Source organism: Somniosus microcephalus, chromosome 7, assembly GCF_052327205.1.
Source record: "Somniosus microcephalus isolate GS21.2 chromosome 7, FLI_Smic_1.0, whole genome shotgun sequence".
Lineage (NCBI taxonomy): Eukaryota > Metazoa > Chordata > Chondrichthyes > Squaliformes > Somniosidae > Somniosus > Somniosus microcephalus.
The window spans coordinates 161,923,355-161,942,031 of NC_140993.1; the positions used below are offsets into that span (position 1 = coordinate 161,923,355).

General features: G+C 43.1%; 1 protein-coding gene across 3 annotated transcripts in view; it reads left to right on the forward strand.

The window, feature by feature from the left end:
* The window catches only part of terf1 (telomeric repeat binding factor (NIMA-interacting) 1), a 71,198-nt gene that overhangs the window by 18,922 nt on the left and 33,599 nt on the right, over positions 1 to 18,677 (forward strand). For all 3 annotated transcript variants that reach the window (XM_085993151.1, XM_085993152.1, XM_085993153.1), the window contains exons 4-6: positions 5,202 to 5,297; positions 5,500 to 5,649; positions 13,312 to 13,403. In XM_085993151.1, coding sequence (XP_085849277.1) covers positions 5,202 to 5,297; positions 5,500 to 5,649; positions 13,312 to 13,403 — 338 coding nt within the window. The remainder of the gene's footprint in view (positions 1 to 5,201; positions 5,298 to 5,499; positions 5,650 to 13,311; positions 13,404 to 18,677) is intronic.

Sequence of the window (18,677 nt, forward strand, 5' to 3'; positions counted from 1 at the left end):
TCCATGGTGATACGTTCCTGCGCCAATGACTCCACAAAGGCTCTGCTCATGGTCGCTATGGACTCCTCCATTCACTCCACACTCGCAGCGACCCTGGAGACAAAACCTGCCAGAGACTCCTGCATCTGTGCATGGAGATCCAGCACCTCTTCTCTTGCAGATGGACCCAGAGGCAGAGGGTCGACATGCAGCGCAGCTGAGCTGAGCTGGCAGAGTCCTGCGCCCTCCGACGAGGACTCTCCACTGCTGTCCCTGTCTCCAGAATCTGCTGAGGCTCACTTGTGAGCTGTGAAACACCAGGTGACAACACTATATGTTCCGAAGGTCCCCCCGAGGTGTGAGTGTCTGCGCTGGTGCTGGGTGCACTTACTTCTGCTGACGCTGCGCCCTCAGAGGTTGGAGCTTCCTCTGAGGAGTCTGGCTGCATAGCCTCTTCTTCCTCTACTCCCCCACAGGACCATCCAGAGCCCCCGTCCCCACTGTGGAGGAGGGAGTTAGAGATGTGATGCCAAGGTTACATGCACATTCGAGTTGACATCTGCTGACACCTGCATCCATGCAGCCTTGGTCTCAGTGGGAGGCCTCTTCCTCCCTGACCTAGGGAAGAGGACCTCCCTGTGGGCCATAACCCCATCCAATAATGCCTGCAGTGAAGCTTCGTCGAATTTGGAGGCAGCTCAGGGTCTGGCACTGGCCACAGCTGCTGCAGGCTCCTCTGCCATCATGTATGGTTCGTTTGGAAGCCAACAGAGGAAGCAATGCTTGCTGTGGACCTTGAAAGCACCATGAATGATGACATCACACTGTGGGGCTTCCTGACTGGAAATGGACAATTAGCAAGGCTGCCCCCACACTGGAAATTAATTGGCCACTTGAGGGAAAATTGTGTGCAGCTGGCTGACCCATTTTTTTGTGTCAGAACCCCACGTTCGGGGGAATCCGACCATTTCCCGCACAATCCACAAAATCGGGCCCTTTGTGTCTGTCTTCACGGAAGAAGATGCAAAAAAACTTCCCGGAAATGGTGGACAACCAAGGGTCTAGCGAGAATGAGGAACTGAAAGATATTAGTAAAAAAGTAGTACTGGAGAAATTAGTGGGACTGAAAGCCGATAAATCCCCTGGACCTGATGGCCTACATCCTAGGGTTTTGAAAGAGTTGGCTATAGAGATAGTGGAAATGGTTGTCATTTCCAAAATGCCATAGATTCTAGAACGGTTCCTGCAGATTGGAAGGTAGCAAATGTAACCCCACTATTTAAGAAAGGAGGGAGAGAGAAAATGGGGAACTACAGACCAGTTAGCCTGACATCAGTAGTAGGGAAAATGCTAGAATCTATTATTAAGGATGTGGTAACAGGGCACTTAGAAAATAATAATAGGATTGGGCAGAATCAACACGGGTTTATGAAAGGAAAATTGTGTTTGACACATCTGTTGGAGTTTTTTGAGGTTGTAACTAGCAGAATAGATAAGAGGATACCAGTGGATGTGGTGTATTTGGATTTTCAGAAGGCATTTGATAAGGTACCACACAAAAGGTTATTAAACAAAATTAGAGCTCATGGGATTGGGGATAATATACTAGCATGGATTGAGGATTGGTTAATGGAGAGTAGGAATAAATGGGTTATTTTCGAGTTGGCAGGCTGTAACTAGTGGGATACCGCAAGGATCAGTGCTTGGGCCTCAGCTATTCATAATCTACATCAATGATTTGGATGAGGGGACCAAATGTAATATATTCAAGTTTGCTGATGATACAAAGCTGGGTGGGAATGTAAGTTGTGAGGAGGATGCAAGTGGCTTCAAGGGGATATAGACAAGCTAAGTGAGTGGGCAATATCATGGCAAATGGAATATAATGTGGAGAAATGTGAAGTTATCCACTTTGGTAGGAAAAATAGAAAAGCAGAGTATTTTTTAAATGGTGAGAGATTGGGAAATGTTGGTGTTCAGAGGGACCTGGGTGTCCTTGTACACGAATCACTGAAAGTTAACATGCAGGTACAGCAATTAGGAAAGCAAATGGTACGTTGGCCTTTATTACAAGAGGATTTGAGTGTAAGAGTAAAGATGTCTTGCTGCAATTATATAGGGCCCCAGTTTTGATCTCCTTACCCAAGGAAGGATATACTTGCCATAGAGGGAGTGCAACGAAGGTTCACCAGACTGGTTCCTGGGATGGGGGGATTGTCCTATGAGGGGAGATTGAGTAGACTCGGCCTATATTCTCTGGAGTTTAGAAGAATGAGAGGTGATCTCATTGAAACGTACACAATTCTTACAGGGCTTGACAGGGTAGATGCAGGGAGGATGTTTCCCCTGGCTGGGGAGTCTAGAACCAGGTATCACTGTCTCAGAATAAGGGGTCGGCCATTTTGGACTGAGATGAGAAATTCCTTCACTCAGAGGGTGGTGAATCTTTGGAATTCTCTACCTCAGAGGGCTGTGGAGGCTCAGTCATTGAGTATATTCAAGACAGAGAGCGATAGATTTTTGAATATTAAGGGAATCAAGGGATATGAAGATAGTTCAGGAAAGTGGAGATGAAGTAGAAGATCAGCCATGATCTTATTGAATGGCGGAACAGGCTCGAAGGGCCAAATGGCATACTCCTGTTCCTATTTCTTATGTTCTTATTAAAAAGTTGTGCATCATCAGGCTGCTGCTGTTAATTGTGCATCTGTTGTTCTTATCAATGCACAGGAGGTTAATGCTCAATGGGCCAGGGCATATGGTGCAGTGGCAAAGATTGGAAAGTGTTGTTTGCTGACACAGTCAAGGCTGCCACATCAGACCCTGTGTGGAAAGGATGAGTTGGAGCAATTTGAAAGATGGGATGGGTACATTGATTTTTAAAATAAAAATGTTTTATTATGTGATAAATTTTAATTTTAATGGTATATGGTGGGGTGGGGAAACTTTATGGTGGCTGTATATTGGCAAAAAGAAATTTTGCTACTTTGTTGGAAGTGCTGTCATTTAGACAAGATGTTAAACTGAAGCCCTGCTTGTGGCTGCAGGTGGCTATATAAGATCCCATGGCACTGTGAAGAAGATCAAGGAGTTCTCACAGTATTTGGGCCACATTAACTGGCCAATCAACTCATTTGCTGTGCACAAATCGGCTGCTGTGTACAAATTGGCTGTCTGGGTTGGTTACATAACAGTAACTACACTTGAAAAGTAATTCATTCCTTGCAACATACTTGATGTCCTGAAGCTGGGACAAGCTGCTATATATATGTTTTTTATTTGTTTCCATGGAAGACTGAAAAAAACATTGCACACTTAACCAATGAGGAAGAAAGAAATTGACAGAAGTCACGACAGATGCAAAACATTTTATTTTATTGATGGATAGACAGGTGGAACATCTATGTGTTGTGTGTGCCATGGCGCATTCAATTTCCCCTCACACTTCCAAATTCCCATCTCGCGTGCACTGCTGTGAGAGGGAATAATCTGTTCGAATCGGTCCTCATGCTGCTCTTGTATGCTTCCTGGAAGTTAGCTTATAGTGGCGTTGGAAGGAGCCTGTGAATAGATTGCCACCTACCTTTGGAGTGAGTTGGCTCATGAGCTCAGGAAATTAGGGAAAGTAGGAAGAAAATTGTGATTTTTATATCCTGAAGAAAATTGTGATTTTTATATGCTCAAGAAAAGTAAGTGTATGGAGGATGGGGAAAGTTCTATAACATCTTAAAATGTGAGCATGGCTTCCACAGATTTACAAACGGGTGTTGTCTCTCCTTGAAGCATAGTCCTTTGAAGCCTAATCTGATATTTGAAGATAAGAGTTTGCCATTTCCCCAGCACTCCTAAGTGATTGACTTTTACATAGAATATACAGGCCATGCCATGTTTATTCTCCACTCGAACCTCCTCCCATCCCATAATCCTCTATTCCCTTTGCCATCATATGCTTATCTAGCTTCCCCTTAAATGCATCTATACTATTCGCCTCAACTGCTCCCTGTGGTAGTGAGTTCAACATTCTCACCACTCAGGGAATTCAGAAGAAACTTCTTTTCCCAATTTGATTTCTTGGTGACTATCTTATATTGATGGCCTCTAGTTTTGTTCTTCCCCAAAAGTGGAAACACTCTATCAAAACCTTTCACTATTTTAAAGATCCCTATTAGGTCACCCATCGGCCTTCTCTTTTCAAGAGAAAAGAGACCCAGCCTGTTCATCGTTTCCTGATGGGTATAACCTCACCGTTCTGGTACCATCCTTGTAAATCTTTTGGGCACCCTCTCCCGTGCTTCTATATCGTTTTTATAATATGGCGACCAGAATTGTACACAGTACTTCGTGTGGTCTAACCAAGGTTCGTTTCCCTGAAGCTGACTTGTTTGATTGCTTTAGGGGCAGCACCATAGTAGTAGTATATCGTGCATGCTTTCATGATTTCTTTGGCTGTGCTGTGTTGGGAATGTGAGATGCATTTCCTGAGAGCTGACTCATGCAGTGTTATGTACAGAGGCCTAGGAATAGGTTACTTGCCAATCTTGCCCACCTGAGGATAGGTGCAAAGGTTGAGGGAAATAAAAATATAAATTTTTAAAAATGAGATTTTTAACAATAGTGCAGAGTGTGTTGCTGTTGAAAATTAAAAATTGTGCGAAGAGTTTTATATAGAGAACAGTTCATCTATTATAGAATGTTCCACGAGTGTATTGAGCCCTTTCAAAAAACCCAGTTAGTTGGTCCCCTCTTGTATGTAGACAGTCTCTGCTCTTTTGAGGAGTGTGTACGTTTAAGGAAGTGATTTTAACTTTAGCAAGGATTTTGTATTTTGGAGGCGAGAGTCTTAACATTGCTGAGGACAGTGTGAAAGTGACTAGTGTCTCAACTGTGCTTAGGATTTGTGTAGGCCGGGGTCCCTACGCTTCCAATAGATGGGCGTGCACAACTTTGCTGGGGAAGATCAACAAAGAGGGCTGAAGTAACTGTTCTGTTAGTTGGCATTTCAGCAACAGATGTGGCCAAGAAAAAGTTTAATCAAAACTGTACAGAAATGTCAAAGTTTTATATTCCATCAAACGGTCCTTTCTGGTCTACCAGGTTTAGCATGGCATATAAATAAACGCACCTTTTAATTGAGGCACAGACACTTCTGGATTCTAATGAACAACATCAGAAAGTCTTGTGCTTTTATCAAAATCACTTTTAAAAGCTTTCTTGTTTTGTAGAGTGTGGCGGTCTATATGGAGAAGGGAGATTTCAAGAAAGCTTCTGAAGTTCTGGAACGACAATTTCAAGAAAACATATCCTCTGAATCAGACCAGGTATTTGTGTTTCCGATCTCTTGTGTTTAAAGATGTCACAGCACACCTCACGTTTCCAGCAGCAGATTTTCTGCGAAGTGTCACATACAGCAGTTTAGTTCTATTGATTTCTGAGGCAAAGTTATTTACTTTTCATAATCTGTTTTTGTGTAGATCTTCGGTGTTTTAATGATCATTTTGCTTACTTTGTTTTGTTTTCCAGTCTTTAAAAAGGAAGCTATCCTTGATTATCAGCAAGAAAGATCCATACCATAAATTTCTTAACAACTTCAGTAACAAACGATTAGTAGACAGTGCTGAGTCTCTTGCTAATAGAATGCTAAGTGAGAAAAAGTCAAACTTCCTTTTTCAAGTAAGTGCAACTTGCATCATCCAGCTGATTACTGCTTCCTTTTGCCTCACTACTCGGATAATTCAGTTGAAATATATAGTTGATGATTCCAGGAATGAGGTTAACATGAAATAAATTTACAGTTAAGAGTAATGGTGCTTTTGTAATGGATGTTAGCAGAATGGGTAGGCAGGTAACAAGTGCAGTTTAATGTACATAAATGTGAGGTAATGCATTTAGGAAGACAAAACCAGGAATGGTTGTATACACTCAGTGGTGAGATACTGAAGGATGTGGACGAACAGGGAGACCTAGGGGCTCAAATACAAAATTCCCTGAAAACTCCTCGAACAAGTACCTGCTACTTCTTAACCTTCATCAATTTCTCCTTCATTTGCGGATTTTACTTTGAAAAGCCACCATTTCAAGTTGAAGTACAACCTATTTAGCCTTCACCAGTATTAAACTATCTCATAATGACCAACACCTCACAAATCTCCCCCAACCTACTCTCTTTCAGTTCTTTGTGATAAATACCATCCATTCCTGGGCTTATTTCGAACCCCTCTATCTTAAGAATATAAGAATTAGGAACAGGAGTAGGTCGTACGGCCCCTCAAGCCTGCTCCACCATTCAATAAGATCATGGTTGATCTTCAACCACAACTCCACTTTCCTGCCTGGTCTCCATATCCCTCGATTCCCCTAGAGTCCAAAAACCTATCTATCTCAGCCTTGCATATACTCAATGACTGAGCATCCACAGCCCTTTGGGGTAGAGAATTCCAAAGATTCACAACCCTCTGAGTGAAGAAATTCCTCCTCATCTCAGTCTTAAATGGCCGACCCCTTATCCTGCGACTATGACCCATAGTTCTAGACTCTCCAGCCAGGAGAAACAACCTCTCAGATACAACCCTATAATCCACGTCAGTATCTTATTTGTTTCAGTGAGATCACCTCTCATTCTTCTAAACTCCAGAGAGTACAGGCTCAATCTCTCCTCTTAGGACAACCCTCTCATCCCATCTAGTAAATCTTCGTTGCACCGCCTCTAAGGCAAGTATATATAATGGTGTGGAGATGCCGGTGTTGGACTGGGGTGGACAAATGTAAGAAGTCACACAACACTAGGTTATAGTCCAACAGCTTTATTTGAAATCACAAGCTTTCAGAGCGCTGCTCCTTCGTCAGGTGAAGTGGAGAAATGCATAAAGACACAGCTTATATAGTCTGTTTTTTTGTTTTTCATACAGACCCCAGCATCTGCAACATTTGACCCCTTGTGACCCCACCACATTGTTCTTTGATGTAATGTTTTCCTGACTGACCTGTTTGGACACCATTCACACCTTTGATTGCTGTGATTATCTCTCTGCCGAGGTGTGATAAATGGCAGTTGGAAAGATTACCTGTAAACATCTGACATTATTCTCTGACTATATAAGCTGTGTCTTTATGCATTTCTCCACTTCACCTGAAGAAGGAGCAGTGCTCCGAAAGCTTGTGATTTCAAATAAAGCTGTTGGACTATAACCTGGTGTTGTGTGACTTCTTACAAGTGTATATATAAGGAGACCAAGACACTGCACAGTACTCCAGGTGTGGTCTCACCAAAGCCCTGTACAATTGTAGCAAGACTTAGTTACTCTTGTATTCCAACCCCCTTGCAATAAAGGCCAACATGCCATTGGCCTTCCTAATTGCTTGCTGTACCTGCATGCTAACTCAGTGTTTCCTTTACGAGGACACCTAAATCTCTCTGAACACCTACATTTAATAGTCTCTCACCATTTAAAAAATCTGTTTTTCTATTCTTCCTACCAAAGTGAATAACCACACATTTCCTCACATTATACTCCATCTGCCACCTTATTGCCCACTCACTTAACCTGTCTATATCCCTTTGCAGGCTCTTTGTGTCCTCATAGCTTACTTTCCCACCTAGCTTTGTATCATCGGCAAACTTGGATACATTGCACTTGGTCCCTTCATCTAAGTCATTAATATAGATTGTAAATAGCTGAAGCTGAGGCCCAAGCACTGATCCTTGCGGCACCCCACTAGTTACTGCCTGCCAGCCTGAAAATGACCCGTTTATCCCTACTCTGTTTTCTGTCTGTTAACCAATCTTCTCTCCGTGTTAATATATTACCCCCAACCCCATGAACCCTTATCCTGCATAGCAACCTTTTAAGTGGCACTTTATAGAATGCTTTTTGGAAATCCAAATATACTGCAGCCACTGGTTTCCCCATTACCCTGCTAGTTACATCCTCAAAAAACTCGATTTCCCTTTCGTAAAACGATGTTGACTCTGCCTAATCATATTACGATTTTTAAGTGTCCTGTTACCACTTCCATAAAAACGGATTCCAGCATTTTCCAGACAACTGATGTCAGGCTAACTGGCCTGTAGTTCCGTGTTTTCTCTCTCCCTCCTTTCTTGAATAGCGGGTTTACATTTTCTACCGGCCGATCCGCTAGGATTGTTCCAGAATCTAGGGGATTTTGGAAGATCACAACCAAAGCATCCACCTCTTTTAGAACCCTAGGATGTAGGCCATCAGGTACAGGGGATTTGTCGGCATTTAGTCCCATTAGTTTCCCAAGTACTTTTTCTCTGCTGACCTTATTTACTTAATTGAAGTTCCTCACTCTCATTATCCCCTTGGTTCCCCACTGTTTTTGTTATGCTTTTTGTGTCTTCTGCTGTGAAGACAGATACAAATTATTTGTTTAAAGTCTCTGCCATTTCCTTATTCTCCATTATAATTTCTCCTGTCTCAGCCGCTAAGGGACCAACACTTTTGCTACTCTCTTCCTTTTTAGATACTCGTAGAATCTCTTACAATCTTTTTATATTTCTTGCTAGTTTACCCTCATTCCATTTTCTCCCTTTAATCAATTTTTTTTGGTCATCCTTTGCTGATTTTTAAAGCTGTTCCAATCCTTGGGCTTACTACTATTCTTCACAACATTGTAAGTCTCTTTTAATCTAATACTATCCTTAACTTCTTTATTTAGCCACGGATGGATCACTTTTCCCGTAGAGTTTTTATTCCTCAATGGAATGTATATTCATTGAGAATTTTGGAATATTTCTTTAAATGTTTGCCACTGCTTATCTACTGTCATACCTTTTAATCTAATTTCAAAATCTACCGTAGCCAACTTGCCCCTCATACCTATGTAATTGGCTTTATTTAAGTTTAAGACTCTAGTTTCGCACTTGAGTATTTCACTCTCAAACTTAATGTCAAATTCTATCGTATTACGATCACTTTTCCCCAGAGGATGCTTTACTATGAGATTACTAATTAACCCTGTCTCATTACACAATACATGATCTAAAATAACCGGTTCCCTGGTTGGTTCCACGACATATTGTTCTAGGAAACTGCCTCCAATGCATTCCATGAACTCGTCCTCCAGACTACCTTTGCTAATTTGATTTGCCCAGCCTCTATGAAGATTAATGTCCCCCACGATTATTACATTACCTTTGTTACAATCTCTTATTTGTTGATTAATACTCTGTCCAATGGTACAGCTACTGTTAGAGGCCCCTATAAAGTACTCTCGCCAGTGTTTTCTGCCCCTTGTTATTTCCTATCTCCACCCATACTGATTCTACTTCCTGATCTTCCGAGCCAAGATTCTTTCTCACTACTGTACTTATGTCATCCTTTATTATCAGGGCTACCCCACTCCTTTTCCATTCTGCCTGTCTTTTCGAAATGTCAAGTACCCTGGAATATTTAGTTCCCAACATAGAAACATAGAAGATAGGAGCAGGAGTAGGCCATTCGGACCCTCGAGCCTGCTCCGCCATTCAATGAGATCATGGCTGATCATCCAAATTCAGTACCCTGTTCCTGCCTTCTCTCCAGATCCCTTGATCCCTTTAGCCTTAAGAAATATATCTAACTCCTTCTTGAATATATTTAATGAATTGGCCTCTACGGCCTTCTGTGGTAGAGAATTCCACAGGTTCATCACTCTCTAGGTGAAGAAATTCCTCCTCATCTCTGTCCTAAATGGCTTACCCCTTATCTTTAGACTGTGACCCCTGGCTCTGGACTCCCCGACCATCGGGAACATCCTTCCCGCATCTAGTCAGTCTAGTCCTTTTAGAATTTTATAAGTTTCAATGAGATCCCCTTTTATTCTTCTAAACTCCAGTGAGTATAAGCCCAATCGACCCAATCTCTCCTCATACGTCATTCCTGCCATCCCAGGTATCAGCCTGGTGAATCTTCGCTGCACTCCCTCCATGGCAAGAACATCCTTCCTCAGATAAGGCGACCAAAACTGCACACAATACTCAAGATGTGGTCTCACCAAGGCCCTGTACAACTGCAGCAAGACATCCTTGTTCCTGTACTCAAACCCTCTCGCTACGAAGGCCAACATACCATTTGCCTTCTTAACCGTCTGCTGCACCTGCATGCTTACCTTCAGCGACTGGTGCACAAGGACACCCAGGTCTCATTGCACTTCCCCTTCTCCCAATCTATTGCCATTCAGATAATCTGCCACCTTGTTTTTTACACCAAAGTGGATAACCTCGCATTTATCCACGTTATATTGCATCTGCTATGCTTCTGCCCAATCACCCAACCTGTCCAAATCGTACTGGAGTTTCTTGGCATCCTCTTCACAGCACACACGCCCACCCAGCTTTGTGTCATCTGAAAACTTGGAGATATTACATCTAGTTCCCTCGTCTAGATCATTAATATATATTGTGAATAGCTGGGGTCCAAGGACCGATACCTGCGGTACCCCACTAGTCACTGCCTGCCACTCGGAAAAAGATCCGCTTATTCCAACTCTTTGCTTTCTGTCTGCCAACCAGTTCTCTATCCAAGTCAATACCTTGCCCCCAATCCCATGTGCCTTAACTTTACACGCTAATCTCTTATGCGGGACCTTATCGCACGCCTTTTGAAAGTCCAAATACACCACATCCACTGGTTCTCCCTTATCTATTTTACCAGTTACAGGAAACTGTGAGATATCCGGCACCAACAGGACCGGCGTGTTGCCGATCTATCAAAACTGCTGGACATACAAAGTTAATGTTGAAGCATATGGAGGTTTTCATCTCCGTATCTGACAACAAACACTGTTGCTTAGCAACAGCTTCTAAAGAGTCGGCTGCAGCTGCAAGCATCTCTAGCTGAAGCTGTTGCTGTAGCTACAGACCTTGCAGTGCCTGGCTGGGGGGAAAAAAAAGAACGAGAACTAAAAAAAACTTAAAGAAAATGGCTCCTGATTTTTGCTGTTAGATCGAGTATTCCGGACATACAACCTTCGGATAAACCAAAGTTTCCTGTACATCCTCAAAAAATTCCAGTAGATTAGTCAAGCACGATTTACCCTTTGTAAATCCATGTTGACTTTTCCGATCCGGTCACCTTGCAACCACATCTCTGTAATGGCTATTAGATCAAACCCATTTAACTCTATTTGTGCCACTAATTCGTCTGTTTTGTTACGAATGCTTCGTGTGTTCAAATAAAGAGCTTTTAATTTAATTTTTTTAACATTATTCCCTGCTTTCACCTTATTTGCTGTTACACTATTACCATTAAACTCTCTGTCCCTTCCTGTCATACTCTGCGTATCTTTACCCAAATCGCTACACTGCTCCATTGCCTTGACTTTTCTCTCTAGATTTCTAAACCTCCCCCCACCGTTCCCCCCCCACCTTTTTTAATTTAATGCCTATGTACAGCCCTAGTTATTCGATTCGCCAGGACACTGGTCCCAGCCCAGTTTAAGTGGAGCCTGTCCCAACGGAACAGCTCCCTCTCTCCCCAGGACTGATGCCAGTGCCCGATGAATCGAAAACCCCTCCCTCCCACACCACGCCTTGAGCCATGCATTTAACTCTCTGATCTGCTTGTCCCTATGCCAATTTGCACGTGGCTCAGGTAACAATCCATCCAGAGATTATTACCTTTTTGAGGTTCTGCTTTTTAATTTGGACTCTAGCTCCTCAAACTGTCTCAGCAGAACCTCATTCCTTGTTCTACCTACATCATTGGTTCCCATGTGGAGCATGACAGCTGCATTTCCCCCCTCCCCTCCCCAAAACTTTTCTAGTTGCGAGGAGATATCCTTAACCCTCGCACCCGGCGGGCAAAACAGACTTCGGAACTCCCGGTCGCGGCTGCAGAGAACAGTATCTATCCTTCTGACTATACTTTCCCCTACCACTACAACATTCCTTTTAACACTCCCCCTTCTCTCCTCCCCCCCCGCCCCCCCACACACTTGAATAGCCTCTTGTACCACAATGCCGTGGCCAGTTTGCTCATTCACCCTGTAGACTTTGCACTCCTCCACACCGGTAGCAAGAACCTCGTATCTTTTGGATAAGGGCAAAGGCTGAGGCTCCTCCAGCGCTGCACCTGGGGTCCCCTTACCTCCCTCGTGTCCCTGACCACTAACCAGACCTGTACCTAACCTAAGGGGTGTGACTGCCTCCTGGACCACGGTGTCCAGGTAACTTTCCCCCTCCCTGATGCCCTGCAATGTCTGCACCTCGGACTCCAGCTCAACAACTCTTGAGCTGAAGTTCCCTGAGTTGCAGACACTTACTGCAGACGTGGTCGTCCGGGATCACGATGTCTCCACAAAGATGCTGCAGTTGAGGCATACCACCTGCACTGTCTTGTCTAATATTTCTGTTTCTTTTTATGTAGAGGAAGTAATCACTTAACAGCTAACTATTCCAAGTTTGTCCTCCATTTTGGCCATATCATACATGCTTCCCATTTCCTTCTCCTTTCTCAAGCCAAGATAAAAGTAAGCATAAGCTTTCTTTGCTGGCTGGGACTGCACTTGGAATTTCATAATATTTTCACAAATAAATTCAGGGGAGTGATTTGAATAACTTACTGCCTGATGACTGCTGCCGAAAGACGTCCCTGACTCTCAGCCTTCCATCATCAGTGACTACCAAGGCACTGGCATCACCATCAAGACCACCTAGCTCATGCAGCCCCTAGGCCTGCTGTTGATATCTCCCACTTCTGGCCCTTGCCTCAACATTAATGCTTAATGTGGCAATTGGGATATGATGGCACAAAAATCATTAATTGGTAGATTTGCTGTAAAAAGTCCCAATAAAGACAATTGGTATTAGTCCCAAAATCTGGCTATGGAAAACAAAATGACAATGTATTGAACTACAAGAGCCAAGTGTCCTTTATTTTTAGAAACAGGATGACTTAAGTCTCTATGAATGGAATTCAAACATGTTCATTACTGATTTAACAGTTTATCAGTAGCATGTTTCCACTGACACTATGGAAAAGTAATTTTTAAGCACAACAAGCCAGCCCTGCTCTGATGGGCTCACAACATGCTCTGATTTTTTTTTAAACAAAGCAGGGTTTGTGTTTGCGTTGTCTTTAAAAGTGAATATTTAGCAATAGTTGAGATCCTTTTTCTTAAAAAAAAAAGGAATTGTTTTTAGGAACAGGAGGGAAAATACAGAAATATTTTCTGACGTCATACAGGGTTGAACCCATGTCCATCGCAGCCACATGTCCATGCTAGAGTGACTGATAATGTAGCTCTCGGGAGCCGCAAGCCTACATTTCGTTGTACTGCACTTGTGCACTAACAATGACAATAAAAGTTGATTTGATTTGATTTTGTTTTCAGGCAGCAACCAAAGTGGTGCAGTCCAAAAAGAGAGATGCAGACCTGGACAGTTCTGGAGATGAGAGTAATTATGAATACCAGCATAGAAAACGGTAAGCGTGCTAGATACTGATGAAGCATTTGTATTTGAAAGGTGAAGATCAAGCCTTACTTTAAACTATGGTAAGTAAGTAGGTACTCTGTTTTGAATTGTTGTTGCTGATTTTTGTGTCCCCATCTGCAAAATAAAAACAATATTTGCTTGGGGTGAAAAATGCAATGGTGTTTTTTGAACTGTCACTGGATGAAAGGTGGAGCTATCAAAGGTAAAAATTGGCATCTTGGGCTTGAGGTACATGAAGAAACTGTCTTCGCATAGTTAAAGAAAACACAATTTTCTTTGCCCTCCTTGTGGTGTAGGTGAAGTGAAACTAGGTTATGCTAAAGTAGAATAACGAAAGCGAGAGAGAGGATTGAATGATGAGTGGAGGTAGCCATGGATATAGATACGGAACAGACTGGCAGAAAGAATAGAGCCTTGGAGTATCTGAATTGTTACAAAAAGTCATAGGATAAATTGTCAAATAGACCATAGAGCAATATGGCACAAAACCAGACAGCTGAAAATGCTTAACTTGCACACTACTTCAACCTGTTATGAAAATAAAGTGTACGAATTCTTAGAACCCTTTCAGCATCTTTTAACTGGCTCTTTGAAGATTGTAACACAGGTGCCTCATCACTCTATGGAGTCTTGCCTCACTGCTGTGATGTGGAAGGACAAAGCTGTTGTTGCAAATAAAGCTGTAACCGAAAGATGGTGACAAGCCTGCCATATGTATCAAATCAAGTGATCTCTGAACAAAAAACTGTTGTTGAATCCAGTTCAATGACTGTAGCACCCCTATCTCTTCCTAGTTTTTCTCCCATTTCCCCCATGCCATCTACAAGCTCGTCTAGTCTGAGACCCAGCTTCTGCTCCCTCAATCCTATTCCCACTAAATTTCTGACTGCTCAATTTCCCTTCCTGGCTGTCATGATAGCTGACATAAATGGTTCCCTTTCCTTGGCAATTATCCCTTTACTTTTCAAAACTGCTGTCATCACCTTCCCTTAGAAAGAAACTGCCTCAACCCCTTTGTCCTTACAAGCTACTGCCTCATCTGCAACCTTCCTTTCCTCTCCTTGAACATGTCATCTCCCACATCTGTGCCCATCTTTCCCACAACTCCAATTTGAATCTCTCCAATTGGGTTTCCATCTCTCCCTTACTGAAACAGCCCTAACCAGAGTCACAAATGACATTCTTTGTGACTATGCTGCATTATCCCTCTGTATCTTTTGACACAGTTGACTACACCATCCTCCCCCAACATTTCTCCTCCATACGAAAAGAAAATACTGCAGATGCTGGAAATCTGAAATAAAAACAGAAAATGCTGGAGATACTCAGCAGGTCAGGCAGCATCTGTGAAGAGAGAAACAGAGTTAACGTTTCAGGTTGATGACTTTTCGTCAGAACTGGAAAAAAGCAGGAAATGGAACAGATTTTTAAGCAAGTGCAGGGGCTGGGAAAGGTGGGGGCGGGGATGAAAGAACAAAAGGGAAGGCCTGTGATAGGATAGAAGGCAGGAGAAGTTAAGAGACATTAAGAGATATTCAAGGCAAAAGGAGATGTTCAGGTAATGGGACAGGTTAAGAAACAAAGGATGGCTCTAGATGAAGTGTGAATTGCGCTGGCGGAACATCTCCGTTCAGTCCGTAAGGGGGACCCTGAGCTTCCGGTCGCCTGTCACTTTAATTCTTCGCACCACTCCCACTCAGACCTCACTGTCCTCGGCCTCTTGCATTGTTCCACTGAAGCTCGAGGAACAGCACCTCATCTTTTGATTAGGCACTTTACAGCCTTCTGGACTCAACATCGAGTTCAACAATTTCAGATCATAACCTCGGCCCCTATCACATATATATATTTTTCATCCACTTTTTTTTTGTCTGTCTTTTTTTCTTCTCTCCCACATGGCAGCTGTCTTCCATTCTGCCAGTGCAATTCACACTTCATCTAGAGCCATCCTTTGTTTCTTAACCTGTCCCATTACCTGAACATCTCCTTTTGCCTTGAATGTCTCTTAATGTCTCTTAACTTCTCCTGCCTTCTATCCTATCACAGATCTTCCCTTTTGTTCTTTCATCCCCCCCCCCTTTCCCAGCCCCTGCACTTGCTTAAAAATCTGTTCCATTTCCTGCTTTTTTCCAGTTCTGATGAAAGGTCATCGGCCTGAAACGTTAACTCTGTTTTTCTCTCTCCACAGATGCTGCCTGACCTGCTGGGTATCTCCAGCATTTTCTGTTTTTATTTCTCCTCCATTGTCCAGCTTAGTGGACTGCTTTTGTTTGGTTCCATTTTTATCTATACGATCATATCCAGATCATCTCTAGCAATGGATTTTCTTTCCACCCCTGCAGCATCACCTTGGGAGTCGCACGAGGATACAGCCTTGGCCCCGCTCTTCCTCATCTACATGCTGACCCTTGGCAACTTATTTGCAGATGTGGGGCCAGCATAACCTCTCCACCACCTCACTTTACCCCTCCAATGTGCAGTCAGATTGCTTGCCCAACATCCAGTCTTGGGTGAGCCACAGTTTCCTCCAGCTAAACATTGCGAAGACTTCAGCCCTCACCACAACTTCTGTACACTTTCCATTGACTCCACCCTGCTCCCGACACTGTCTCAGGCTAGGCAATTTACTATGTTAAAGGTGCTATATAAATGCAAGTTGCTGTAAACTAGACTGTTTGAAATTTTAGCATCCTATTCAACATCAATCTGAGCTTCCAACCCCATGTCGTCTGCATCACAAACATCACCTACTTCCACCTCTATAACATTGCTCACCTCCACCCCTACCTCTGCCCATTTGCCATTGAAACACTGATGCACGCCTCTAAACTTCAGACTCAATTGCTCCAATGGTATAGTGGCTGATCTCCATAAACTTCAGCTCATCCAAAACTCTGCTCTACGTATGCTATCCACACCAATTTTCACTCGTCTATCGCCCCTGTCCTCGCTAACCTATGTTGCCTCCTGGTCCCCCAGTGCCTCAAATTTAAAATTCTCATTCTTGTGGTTAAATCTCTTCATGGCCTCAACGCTCCCTATCTCTAACCTCCAACACTACAACCCCTCCACCCTTCTCCCAAACTCTCCATTCCTCTTACTCCAGCATCTTGGGAATCTCTCTCCCTTTGCCCTGCTGGGCACATCTTTAGAATTACATCCCTAAACCCTCTGCCTCGCCCCCTCCCCTCTACTTCTTTAACACAGCTTTTGGACACCCCTCCTAATACTTCCTCCTTTGACTTGACATCCATTTTTTTCTCTTGCACCAACTTGGGATTTTTTCTATGCTAAAAGTGGTATACAAATGCAAGTTGTTTGTTGTTGAACATAGTCACTTGATGAGCAAATGTTCACGCCTCATCCAGGCCTAGAATACCCATTAATGCTTTAATGAGGCTTAGTCGGATTAACCTGACTCCAGCATCTCGGGAGTCCCGGGAGCCCCCCTCCCTTTGCCCTGCTAGGCCCATCTCTAGAATTCCCCATCTAAACCCTCTACCTTGCCTATTTGATCTGTGAATTCAAGATCCTGGCTGGTATTTTTCAGATCCCTGGCACCAGGGCAAGACAGATTCCATCTTGACACTCATTCAAACATATATTGTGTGTGTGTGTGTGTGTGTGAAGGTTGTTGAGTATGGGTGATGGATGTCAATCAAAACATTGCAACTCATTTGGTACCTGAAACAGGACATTAGTCAATAATTTAATTGATTTACCCCTAGCCATCAACCTCCCAGGCTTATTAAATTTGCCCACCACAAGAGCAGAGTTATTAACCCCTTTTATTTAAAGAAATCTGCAGGACAAAGGAGAAATGGGAGCAAATCTAAATGGCAAGGGAGGAAGAAAAAAAAACTTGGCAGAGGTGGCCTGGGCGTGCAGAGAAAGCAAGCAAGAACAGTACAGAAAGGCTTGGGAGAAGAGAAAGCGCAATGAGAGTGGGGCTAAAGTGGTGAAGTAGCCTGAGATTTAGCAAGACATGGGGTGAAGGCAAAGATTCATGAAGAGCACAGAGCAGGTGCTGGAGAGAGGAGAAATGAAAGTGCAGCAGAAGCGGTAGAGATACAATAGACTGCAAACAGACCGAGACTGGCTGCGGGCAACTGAGTTGGAGGAAAGGCATGACAGTTAAAATTTGAATGGGCTATAGGATTTCAGTGGGGCCACAGATTGGTGGAAAGTCCTTTCGGAGGCACAAATGGATATATTATTAAAAATACAATTATTTAAATTTACAATTTCTAGATAGATGATGCAATGTTTAATGCTATGATTTATGAGAATTAAGTAATGGAAATTGTATTTTTAATAGAGCATTGTTGGAGTATTTTTGGGTTCAAATTTTATGAATATGCCCACATTTTCATGGAAACTGTAAATCAATTGCCTTGATTATTATTTAGTTGTGTGGTGGCTCTTTTTCTTGTCTTTTTTTTTAAAGTCCGAGATCTAAAGGAGGATGAAAGTGAAGATATTTCAGGTTGGGGTAGTAGTTTGTAAGAGTACTAGAAGGGGAATGTTGTTAGTCATATTGGAAGGGTGGTCTCCGAATGTGGGCGCTGTAGGAAGGGGGTGGCTGGTGTGTGGGAGTATGATGGGGAAGGGGTCCTTGGGTGTTGGAGTACTAATTGCTGTAATCTCTGTTACCACTGGGTGGTGCTGTAGTCCTCTCTCAGAAATGCACTGGCTTGATGTGATGTTTAGTTTCACTATCCAGGAGCAGTAAATAAAAAGTGAAACGTGCTATTCAGTTTCTGCAGAGTGCTACCCACTCTGAATAGGATACTGAAACAATAATCATCTTTGTTACATGACCATACAGTGCCAATAACTGGGGCATGATAACATAATTTGTGGTAATTTCTTTTTCTGTTTTGAGTATATTTCTGCTAAGTAGTTCATAGCCTATCTAATAGAGGGAAATGCTGATTGGTGGGCAGCTGTTCAGTGTTTCTTAAGTTTTAAGTTTATTTCTGCTAAATTACCTTCATAGTCTGGTAAATAGAGGCATGGCAGGGCAGCTGAGTCCTGTGATTTGCACATCGTATGCCATGTGGGATATCCTGGATGCTTCTTGTGGCCTGGATGACTGTCACCAACTACAGCAACTTGAACTCCGGGTTTTGGACATTGAGCGGCAGCTTGAATCACTACAGTGCATCCGCGAGGCTGAGAAATACTTGGAAAGCACGTTTCTAGAAGGGGCCACCCCGCAGCCTCAGAATGTGCAGGCAGAGAGGGAATGGGTGACCACCAG